Genomic DNA, 12654 nt, shown 5'->3' on the forward strand with positions numbered 1-12654 from the left:
AGTGAGTCAGCCCCTGTAATAGGGTTAGAGGCAGAGAATCCCAGTGGAGAGAGGGGAACCGGCCAGGCAGAGACAACAAGGGCGGTTCGTTGCTCCAGTGCCTTTCCTTTCACCTTCACACTCCTGGGCCAGACTACACTCAATCATAGGACCTACTGAAGAGATGAGTCTTCAATAAAGACTTAAAAGTTGAGACTCCAGCTGTTTGCTTAGAAATTCTAGGGACAGTTAGGAAGCCTGCGTCTTGTGACCGTAGCGTACGTGTAGGTATGTACGGTAGGACCAAATCGGAAAGATAGGTAGGAGCAAGCCCATGTAATGCTTTGTAGGTTAGCAGTAAAACCTTGAAATCAGCCCTTGCCTTAACAGGAAGCCAGTGTAGAGAGGCTAGCACTAGAGTAATATGATCAAATTTTTTGATTCTAGTCAAGATTCTAGCAGCCGTGTTTAGCACTAACTGAAGTTTATCTGGTGCTTTATCCGGGTAGCCGTAAAGTAGAGAATTGCAGTAGTCTAACCTAGAAGTGACAAAAGCATGGATAAATTTTTCTGCATCATTTTTGTACAGAAAGTTTCAGATTTTTACAATGTTATTGTAGATAGAAAAAAGCTGTCCTTGAAACAGTCTTGATATGTTCGTCAAAAGAGAGATCACGGTCCAGAATAACGCCGAGGTCCTTCACAGTTTTATTTGAGACGACTGTACAACCATCAAGATTAGTTGTCAGATTCAACAGAAGATCTCTTTGTTTCTTGGGACCTAGAACAAGCATCTCTGTTTTGTCCGAGTTTAAAAGTAGAACATTTGCAGCCATCCACATCCTTATGTCTGAACAGGCTTCCATCGAGGGTAATTTTAGGGCTTCACCATGTTTCATTTTTTGTGGTAAGTATTGTTGGCAAGTTTAATCAAGTTTAAGCTTATTAAGAAAGAAATGATCCTTGCGGTGTGGACAAATCCCATCATGCGAGGTTGAAAACCAAATTGCCAATAAAATATCCTCCCTCTAGGCCTATCAAAAAAGCTTGAAGACAGTTAATATGAATAACAGTAGCCTATTTTCCAAATATTATAATAGCCTAAGAAGGTGTTGTTCTAAAGTTGCCACTTTCAGAAAGAACAAGAATGAAAGTCGGAGTCTATAGGCCTAGACATAGACTAAAGGCCTAGACATAGACTAAAGGCCTAGACATAGACTATAGGCCTAGACATAGACTAAAGGCCTAGACATAGACTAAAGGCCTAGACATAGACTAAAGGCCTAGACATAGACTAAAGGCCTAGACATAGACTAAAGGCCTAGACATAGACTATAGGCCTAGACATAGACAATAGCCCTAGACATAGACTATAGGCCTAGACATAGACTGTTCTCAGTCACAGCTTTATGACAGATTGAACAAACAATAGAGGAGGATGAGGCAAATAAAACAATTAATGTCCAGTTCTGAAGAATGTAGACTTTGCTTCTATCCATCCCATGATTTATAACCTAACGGCAAGACAGCCCGTTCCTCATCAGTTGCAGCTGTCACTTTGCTCAGTCATGTGGGTGCCACCTGTTCCTTGCTGAAGCTTCACCAGAAAGGAATATTCGAAAAGATTTGCATGCACTTAGCCTCAACCCAGACTTTCAACAACATCTTTTGTCATGATTTGTCCAGTTGTAGCATGCGATTTCTGTCTATAGCCCAACGGTGGTTTGACATCGCCCAACCCTAGTGCGTGTGTTTGTTTGTGCATAGCCTAATGTATATTGGATCTGAACTCTCAGTGCCATGTTCTGTTTGTTCTTGGTTATTCCAGTCTAAATGATCATTGAGCCCGAAACAAGATTTATGAGCTAATGTGAATTGCCTGATTTAGACTGTTCCCACTTGGCACAGACGTCAATTCAACATTTATTCCACTTTGGTTCAATGAAACAACGTGGATTCAACCAATGTGTTCTGAGTGGGTTGTCACCAATAACCCATTTGATATATTTGGGCCGATGTGGTCTTAGGCTGGGAGATAGGGAGAGTAGGCTTTAGAGGGATGTTACCATGGAAACCTGCACCATCCTTTTCCCCTCTTGGTCTTATCAGGGAAGGTCTGGAAGACGGAGATGCACATGATGAACTACCTGTAGATGGTTTGCTAGACAATGCGAATTTGTGCATATGGCTGGTGGAAAATAAGCGGAGAAAAGGGAGACCGGTTAGTTTGTATTCGTTGGATCACTGTATTTTGCAACTTAACTTATCTGCAGCATATCCATCCTTTCTCTATTTCTCGCCTTTAAATGTAGGCCATCTACTCTGACCTATACCAAATGTCTTGTCCGGTGACTTTGACCACTTTTTTTGCTTTTCTTTATTCCCAGGGACATTATGACTGATCTCTATCTGTAGGCAAAGGGCATTTTAGTCACTTTGTACTGTACTCATCCTTAAGTTGGCTTTGATAGATTAACAAGGTGACTGTTAATAACTCACACATACACATCACATGTCACACACACATGCATATCACACAAACACACACACGTCACAACCCAAACCAAACAGAATCGTACATTTCCAACATACATCTGGTGAGGAAAACAAACCGTAAGAAAATATATTGATTGTACGTTTCAGACCTTTAACTCAAAGCTGAAACAAAGCGTGACCAGGTGGATTTTTGAAAGATAACGTATTGACATAATGGGATGAAACAGGGGAGGCAGTCATGTAAGAGAGGAACACGGACACATGGATGTGTTTTCCGCTCTCCTCCCTGTCTCAGAGGCAATGAGCGAGGGCGGTGGTGGCAGCTGGGATCTGAACGATGGAAAGGGTTTTTAGTTCTCCCTCTAAGTGTGTACAACTGAGCAACAAAACCAGTACTACATGTACTGTCCATGTCTGTACATTGTGTGCGTGGTTTCTCTTGGGTTTTCCGGTTACACTTTACTTGGCATGTGCCAAATGGTACAGTATGTGGCGTGTGCCAAATGGCCAGACACCATGTGTTAAAGTGGACATAACTTACATTTATCACTTAAAAGATTTTTGCAATGTGTGAGACCCTTAGATGATGACTTTGTCATATACTGTACTTTGAGGTCAGGTACGTCTTTGAAGTGAGGGGTACAGTAGGTCTGTGGGAGCAGAGCAGGTTATCAACCTTAATGAGACTGGGAAGATAGACCACATGGTTTGTGTGCTTGCAGAGGGTTGTTTTGCTCTCTCTCTCTCTCTCTCTCTCTCTCTCTCTCTCTCTCACACACACTCTATGCAAGCGTATACTAGGGAGTGTCTGTTAGTGGGAACGAGACGTCTCTAGTGGAGACACGAGATACATCTTTCCCGGTCAACACTGAGTACCGGCAAAAGGCATTTTAGGTCAGTTCATCCGAAGACTGTCGTCTCTCAGATTGCTCATCATGGACTGCCACATTGTGAGTACATGCTTGAAATGAATTGTATTGCTTAATATACCGAACTAATATCTAACAAGTAATTAATACAAAAATATTCCTTCGTTACAGCTTTTTTAACAGCATTACAGCTTTTTTTTTTATATCATTCTAATTGGGTAATGGATTTATTAAAATGCTTTTATATATGTGTTGAAAGAGCTTTATATTTTAGGAACCGTCAGAAAATCATTTGTTTCCTTGTTATGGTCTTTTGGCTTGCTTGTTTCATCAGCCCTGGAAACTCCTGCTCTGATCTACCAGGTGTCCACTGCACCTGCTTCAGCGTCCTTCACAAGGCAACTTTATGCCAAATTGGTCCTATATTATTTGCGTATGGATTGGTTGAAATGCTTCAAATGAATACTTTATGAATATCTATGGTAGAATGATATTGATAGCCGGAATGAGTATAGGTTGTTAAAAGTACGAGTATGTTTCTTTGTCATTTGAGCTCATTGAGATGACACATTTAGAGCGTGCTGTAGATGAACCCCTTGAAGAGCTAGAGAAACCTCACGATGCAATGAAAAACACTCCTGTCTCCCTGCTGCTGTGAGATATGCGAACGTTGGCATCCTACTCAGCCGTCAGACCTAAAAACTAATGAATGCTATCTGTAATAGTGGGTGGTCACACTCCCACGCTCAGGGGTTTCACTGAGGACACTCTCAAATGCATCTCTTTACAGTGCAGTTGGCTTTCTTTGTTTTGCCTATATGCACCACATTTCTTAAAGAGGGGATGAGCAACAGGCGGGGTGCAGCGGACGTGTTTGGATGATCGCTGACAACCATGTCACTGTTCTGTAACCACTTGTGAATAAGGACAGCTCTATGGCACCCACCCACCACTCACCAACCCAGCTTTGTGTATCCTGCCAGCAATAAGCTACATGGTATACAATGGTGCTGTCTTTGTGTTATGAGAGTGTCAGAGAGAGAGAGAGTCTGAGAGATCTAAAGTTGAATTCCCTTTTATGTTCTTCGCACTCTTGATGGACAGTCTGACTGACTGGCAACTTTTGAAATTGGGGATCACTTTGAAGCACACTTTGAAGCAGAGAAACGTATTTCCTTTCTGTGCATAGTGTTGAGTATCAGGTTAAGCAGTTTGGGAACATTGTTTACATAGCAGTTACCCCGTTCCAGTTTAGCAATGGCAGAAGTTAAGGCAATAGGTGTGAGGAAAAACCACAGAGAAGATAGAGCTTCTGTCCGTAGAGTTACAGTGTGATTTAAGGGCCTTCTAGACTTAAGCCCTTGGATCCTCTAGGACCCTGTGGATGCAATTGAGGAGGATATTTCACGATCACTGACAACCATAGACAGCCTGATATCCACTGGTGTTGTCCTCAGGCGGATTTAGTCATTTTGGGCTCCTAGGCAGAAGTTAATCTGGGGCCCCTACTCATACTACATTACCCCAACCAAGCCCACTCTAAATCACCTAACTTCTCAGATATACTTGTCCTCCTATAGGAAGAATGCAGCCAACCCCAGGAGGAGGAGGACATCATGGACATACCTCTGGATGACCCCGAGGCCAACAAGGCAGCTGCCAAGATCCAGGCTGGCTTCCGTGGTCATATGACCAGGAAGAAGATTAAGCCTGCTGACAAGCCTGAGGGGGAGGAAGAGGAGGAGGAGGAAGTGAGCAGCAGCGGTGAGGCCCTCAACGGAAACCAGGGGAACACAGGTCAGTGACACTAGTGTCCCCTGACACACACATACACACACACACACACACACACACACACACACACACACACACACACACACACACACACACACACACACACACACACACACACACACACACACGTAGACCCAAACCGGTTTAGACTGGTATTAGCCTTGATATCCCCCTCAAGACTATCAGGACTAGTCTGGCGTAGGCCTATGTCATCAGTAACAGTTATACACAAATTATTGCAGTGTATTTTCAGCTAGTAACTTTCACTTTGGACATTGGCTGACCAATCAGTTATGGATCTGATGCTTGTGTCGCTGACATCCCCTACATCTTGTACATCCAGATTTGCACACTATTAGCAAAGTAACAGGGCGACCATTTTGTGTCCATAACAATATTAAATGCATTTTTATTGATCTGTTTTCAACATCAAATGCATACATCGTATGCATAATTCAGACATATGAAGGACCACCATTTAACACAGCTTAACACAGCTTGAAAGCAATTTAAAAGCCATGCATAATTAACGGGGTCTAATAAAGGTCCCTAATGAGTTATTTCAATGTAAGTAATTTGACACTCCATAAAGGCTGCAGTGCATGATTGAAATCTACAACGAATGTCTTTATGAGGTGATTATTAATGAATACTCCATTAGTTATATTGCCAAATAGATGGATGCATTCTAATAAGAAATGTTGATCACAACTCAGATGTATGAGTGGGTGTCGGTGCCCAGAACCATGGCAAATCTTATCTAGATGTTCTGCGATAGTGTTCAAATATAAAGTGATTGACATGCCTTTCTATCTAATCAACACGCTTTGTGGTGAAAAAATATTCAGGGCAAAACTGTACAGTTTGCGCAAATAAATGTTAAAAGTGGTTTGCCACAGTATTTTCATAGTTGAGCTCCAGTACAGTTAGTCAGTTTCTTTTTAAACATATCAGCTACTGAAATGTATGTTCTTTGGAGGGTGACTAAAGCCTCGAGAATACTTCCAGGAATCAACAAGTGTACATTGCAGCTTATTTCACATGTTCCTATTCCAGGGGCGGAGTATACTATATTAGTGTGTTACCCATCCCAAATGCAAATTGCATTTGACTCATTCGTTGTATCATACAGCAACAGCACATATTATGCAAACAGGCAACCACCACTTCACTGGTTCGTCCTTTGTTGAATAAAAAAAAATGGGACAGGACATTTTGTGGCGTTTACAGTGTTTCTTGTGGCTTGTTCTATTTGTTGGTGTTCATTTCATTTGAGTATGTGAAAACATGAGACAGAGGGGTTAGAATATGTTCCAGGTCCAGTTGTTTCACCTTTACAGGACTTGAATTGGGTTTATCCTTGAGAAAGACCAACAAACAACTTCCCAACTCAAGCCTTCTCTGAGCGTCACCAACGCCCAACCCAGTTCTTGGTTGCCAAGCATCTTTATGTAGCAGTGTTATTTTTAACACCAGGTGCCTTATACCTCTGAGACACAGTAGAATTAATGTTCCTTGTCGTAGAGGCATGGGCCAGCTAAATCTCTCCCTCTTGGAGTAGCCTCTGCTTTTTACTTGGGTTATTGGTAACACTTGCAATGAATACAGTTTTTATAATGCATTATAAACTCATTTATAACACATGAGCTATGCATAATGCATTATCAGGAGGGTATTCATAGGAAGTGTTTCACCAGGATCAGTAATACCAATTGAATCATTACAGTATGTTTTTACTACTATTATGCTTATCACAACCCTCTGTGAGACACCTCAATCTTGCGCATGTCATTATAGCCTTGCTGAGTAATGGCAAAAATGAATTCATCATTCCATCTGCGGTGCTAAAAATCTGCTTCTTCTTCGGGTCTGTTTTAGTATCAGGGGGATCAGAGGGAGTAGAGAGAGATGACACATCTGTGCCGGAACAGTGAAGCCTCTAACCTCGATGAAGAGAAGAAGAAGAAGAAGAAGAAGAAGAGGAGGCATGGCTGTGGCTGTACCTTTTTTCCCAGGGGAACAACTTTCTATGTAACACAAAAAAAAAGCAGTGTATTATCCAGATTTTGGGATGTGTCATCTGATTTGTGAACTCTTTAACACTCCTGCTTCCAGGCCCAATCTGCGTGGATCGTCTTTGACCCACATTTGCATCTCTCACTGCATGTACTCGTGAAAGATATGTGAGGCTGATATTAAGTGTTTTCTCATGCTGAACAGGGCTAATTTGAGTCGAATATAAAGTTTGTGTACAATTATACATTATGAATGCACGTCATCCGCTGGAATGCTTGTTTCTGCGTTGTTTCAGGTGCTTGTATAATTACTATTTCATTATTTCTGGTGTACACAATATCGCTAAAAGGGAGGTAGAGACCCTTATTGGTTATTGGAAGGCATACTATTTAAGTTGATAATGAATGTATTGTTATTTAAATTTGTAGTCTTTAAGTGTTGTGCACCGTAATGAATAATGGAATTACTTTCGCATATTGGTCAGCGTCACCATTTTCTCCAAATCAGATCTTCCAACACAGTAAGCATGCAGTACTATGTACTATAGTTTATTTGCAGATAGTAGTACTCACGTTAAGCTTTATCCTTAGATAAATTGAGTCATATTGTAACGGCTGTCCTCTCTCTCTTCATAAGAAGAGGTGGAGTAGTGATCGAGCCAAGGCGCAGCGGGTTGTGAATACATGAATGATTTATTAAATAAACAAAACGAACAAACACGAAAACGAACTATACTTGAAAATGATACAAAATAACAAAACGAAAGTAGACAGACCTGAACAACGAACTTACATACAACGTGAAGAACGAAATGAACAGGAACAGACTACATGAAATGAACAAACCGTAAACAGTCCCGTATGGTGCAAACATCGACACAGACACAGGAGACAACCACCCACAAACAAACACTGTGAACAGCCTACCTAAATATGACTCTCAATTAGAGGAACGCCAAACACCTGCCTCCAATTGAGAGCCATACCAGGCAACCCTAAACCAACATAGAAACAGATAACATAGAATGCCCACCCAAACTCACGTCCTGACCAACTAACACACAAAACTAAACAGAAAACAGGTCAGGAACGTGACATAACCCCCCCCTAAAGATGCGTACTCCGAACGCATCACCAAAAAGTCCAGGGGAGGGTCTGGGTGGGCATCTGACCACGGTGGTGGCTTAGGCTCCGGGCGTGGTTCCCACCCCACCATAATCAATCCCCGCTTCCCTATCCTCCCCACAATGACCACCCTCCAAATAACCCCACCTAAATTTAGGGGCAACACCAGAATCAAGGACAGCTCTGGGACAAGGTAGCTCAGGACATAGGGATAGCTCAGGACAGAGGGATAGCTTAGGAGAGAGAGGTAGCTCAGGATAAAGAGGTAGCTCAGGATAGAGGGGCAACTCCGGACTGAAGGGCAGCTCCGGACAGAGAGACAGCTCTGGACTGAGGGGCAGTTCTGAATTACTAGCCGCTTCTGGCTGAGGGACAGCTCATGGCTGACTGACGGCTCTGGACGCTCATGGCAGGCTGACGGCTCTGGACGCTCATGGCAGGCTGACGGCTCTGGACGCTCATGGCAGGCTGACGGCTCTGGACGCTCATGGCAGGCTGACGGCTCTGGACGCTCATGGCAGGCTGACGGCTCTGGACGCTCATGGCTGGCTGACGGCTCTGGCTGCTCATGGCTCTCTGACGGCTCTGGCTGCTCATGGCTCTCTGACGGCTCTGGACGCTCATGGCAGGCTGACGGCTCTGGACGCTCATGGCTCTCTGACGGCTCTGGCTGCTCATGGCTCGCTGACGGCTCTGGCTGCTCATGGCTCGCTGACGGCTCTGGCAGATCCTGTCTGGCTGACGGCTCTGGCAGATCCTGTCTGGCTGGCGGCTCTGGCAGATCCTGTCTGGCTGGCGGCTCTGGCAGATCCTGTCTGGTTGGCGGCTCTGGCAGATCCTGTCTGGTTGGCGGCTCTGGCAGACCCTGTCTGACGGACGGCTCTAGCGGCTCCTGTCTGGCGGGCGGCTCTAGCGGCTCCTGTCTGGCGGACGGCTCTGTAGGCTCATGGCAGACGGGCGGCTTTGCAGGCTCATGGCAGACGGGCGGCTTTGCAGGCTCATTGCAGACGGGCGGCTCAGACAGCGCTGGGGAGACGGATGGCTCAGACGGCGCTGGGGAGACGGATGGCTCAGATGGCGCTGGGGAGACGGATGGCTCAGATGGCGCTGGGGAGACGGATGGCTCAGATGGCGCTGGGGAGACGGATGGCTCAGATAGCGCTGGGGAGACGGATGGCTCTGGCCGGATAAGGCGCACTGTAGACCTGGTGCGTGGTGCCGGAACTGGAGGCACCGGGCTAAGGACACGCACCTTCATACTAGTGCGGGAAGCAGGGACAGGGCACACTGGACTCTCAAAGCGTACTCTATACCTGGTGCGTGGTACCGGCACTGGTGGCACCGGGCTGAGGGCACGCACCTCAGGACTAGTACGGGGAGAAGTGACAGTGTGTACAGGACTTAGGAGACGCACAGGTGGCTTAGTGCGTGGGGCCGGAACTGGAGGCACCGAACTGGATACACGCACTATAGGGAGAGTGCGTGGAGGAGGAACAGGGCTCAGGAGACGCACTGGTAGCCTAGTGCGTAGTGTAGGCACTGTAGGTACTAGGCTGGGGCGGGGAGGTGGCGCCGGAAATACCGGACCGTGCAGGCGTACTGGCTCTCTTGAGCATTGAGCCTGCCCAACCTTACCTGGTTGAATGCTCCCGGTCGCCCGCCCAGTGCGGGGAGGTGGAATAACCCGCACCGGGCTGTGTAAGCGAACCGGGGAAACCATGCGTAAGGCAGGTGCCATGTATGCCGGCCCGAGGAGACGCACTGGAGACCAGACGCGTTGAGCCGGCCTCATGACACCTGGCTCAATGCCCAATCTAGCCCTACCAGTGCGGGGAGGTGGAATAACCCGCACCGGGCTATGCACACGTACAGGAGACACCGTGCGCTCTACTGCGTAACACGGTGTCTGCCCGTACTCCCGCTCTCCACGGTTAGCCTGGGAAGTGGGCGCAGGTCTCCTACCTGCCCTTGGCCCACAACCCCTTAGCCCCCCCCCAAGAAATTTTTGGGAGTTACTCACGGGCTTTTCGGGCTTCCGTGCAAGACGCGTCCCCTCATAACGCCGGTTCCCTTCTCCGGTTGCCTCTGTTCTCCTCAGTGCCTCCACCTGTTCCCATGGGAGGCGATCCCTACCAGCCAGGATCTCCTCCCAAGTGTAGCAACCCTTTCCGTCCAATATATCGTCCCATGTCCATTGCTCCTTCTTTTCCTGTCCCTTACTCCGTTGACTCCGCTGCTTGGCTCTGGTAAGGTGGGTGGTTCTGTATCGGCTGTCCTCTCTCTCTTCATAAGAAGAGGTGGAGTAGTGATCGAGCCAAGGCGCAGCGGGTTGTGAATACATGAATGATTTATTAAATAAACAAAACGAACAAACACGAAAACGAACTATACTTGAAAATGATACAAAATAACAAAACGAAAGTAGACAGACCTGAACAACGAACTTACATACAACGTGAAGAACGAAATGAACAGGAACAGACTACATGAAATGAACAAACCGTAAACAGTCCCGTATGGTGCAAACATCGACACAGACACAGGAGACAACCACCCACAAACAAACACTGTGAACAGCCTACCTAAATATGACTCTCAATTAGAGGAACGCCAAACACCTGCCTCCAATTGAGAGCCATACCAGGCAACCCTAAACCAACATAGAAACAGATAACATAGAATGCCCACCCAAACTCACGTCCTGACCAACTAACACACAAAACTAAACAGAAAACAGGTCAGGAACGTGACACATATCCTCTGCTAAACTATTGACCTAAATCAGGTGGTATTATTATCAGGGGTTGGAACCAAAATTATTTTCCAATCGTTTCGTTCTGAACAGAACCATCATTTTTTAAATTTCCATTCCACTGTTTCGACCTGCAAAATGAAGTTCTGAACCGGCTCTTACCCCCAAAAAGTACCCGTATATATCTTTCATTTCTGTTCTTTTATAAACCTCTGAAATATATATATTTTTTACATTAACTCAACATTAAATTACTTCAGCGCTGGGCATTATTATGACATGCATCATCTGAATTAGGGCCACATCATTATTCCTACAGAGGAGCAGTTTCTATGGAGGAACTTTGAATGTCTTTGAGTGTTGAGTGTTGGCTTAAAATTGAACCAGAGCTAGCTAGCTAGCTTTCTAACAAGCTTGTGTGTGCAGAGTGGCACCAGAATTAAAAACACATCATACCTTTTTGTAGTTAATAAATCCAATGTGAAACGTGATAGTATCTGTAACTAGCATCGAAAGAGTGAATCCATTCTTCTCTAATTAGAAATCTGAATTTCTGAATCACGCTTGTAACGTCAGTAGGCTACAGTAGACTAAGCTTCGGAGGGAGAGGGGCAGGTTGCCTACACATGCAGACACACTGGCGAAGATTTTCAGCTGGCAGGCAGACACTGGAATAGGTTTTTGAGTGACGGAGTGAGGGCTTTGCAAAGGCACATTGTTGCATTTTTTATGGTACTGAAAAAAATGCCTGGAATGTAAAATAACGTTATTAACCGGTCACCATGCTTTTAAATGAACTATCCTGTTCCAGGACGGTATAGATCACTTTCGTTCATAGTTCTGATTCTGTTCCTCATTTTTTTTCTTTTTTTTTCTGGTTTTCGGTTCTGTTCCCTGAACCGGTTCCAACCCCTGATTATCATCATGCTTCATGAACAGATTGAATGAAATAATTGTAAAGGAATAACAGTTGTAAATCAATAAATCCATATAAAATGTTTGTGTAGGAAATCATTTTCAGCTGTTCAGAGCACCATATATAATTCATGAGTAATATATAATTCAGAACTAATTGTAGACAAGATATCACAAATGAGGAAATGGCTACCTAAATATGATCCCCAATCAGAGACAACGATAAACAGCTGCCTCTGATTGGGAACCATATCAGGCCACCATAGAAATACAATTCACCTAGATGACCCTAGACACTATCACGCCCCAACCAACATAGAGAATAAACAGCTCTCTATGGTCAGGGCGTGACACCTAGTTTTAAAGGGAAAGTTCAGGATTTTACAACTTGATGTTAGATGGTTACTCACCCTGAAAGTAGTCTATGGTCTAGGAAAAATTGTAATCTGAACTTCCCCTTTAAGAGTTAAATGGATTCCAAAAGTAATGTAGGGAATGCAATCTCAAGACAGAAGAGTTGTTTTTTTCACTCAACCTGTTATTTTTTCACTGAACCGTAATGCAGCATAAGCATAGCTGTTAATTGGAAAGTCTTCCCACCACTAAACTGAAACAAATGGTAACTGGTCTTCCGTGAAAAGCTTTCTCTGCAGGGACAACTCACATCACATGACAAGTAGGAGACTTGCTTGATTGTTTGGTTGGTTGA

The 12654-nt window shown here is 44.7% G+C and overlaps 1 protein-coding gene across 1 annotated transcript; it reads left to right on the forward strand.

The window, feature by feature from the left end:
* Positions 1–3288: 3288 nt before the first annotated feature.
* On the forward strand, positions 3289–7087 carry nrgnb (neurogranin (protein kinase C substrate, RC3) b). Its single transcript, XM_071356567.1, has 3 exons — positions 3289–3425; positions 4925–5141; positions 7017–7087. Exons 1-3 carry the CDS (start codon positions 3411–3413, stop codon positions 7070–7072), a joined length of 288 nt encoding a protein of 95 aa, XP_071212668.1. The 5' UTR covers positions 3289–3410; the 3' UTR covers positions 7073–7087.
* The last annotated feature ends 5567 nt before the right edge of the window (positions 7088–12654 follow it).

This window comes from Salvelinus alpinus, chromosome 21 (assembly GCF_045679555.1).
Source record: "Salvelinus alpinus chromosome 21, SLU_Salpinus.1, whole genome shotgun sequence".
Classification (NCBI taxonomy): Eukaryota; Metazoa; Chordata; class Actinopteri; order Salmoniformes; family Salmonidae; genus Salvelinus; species Salvelinus alpinus.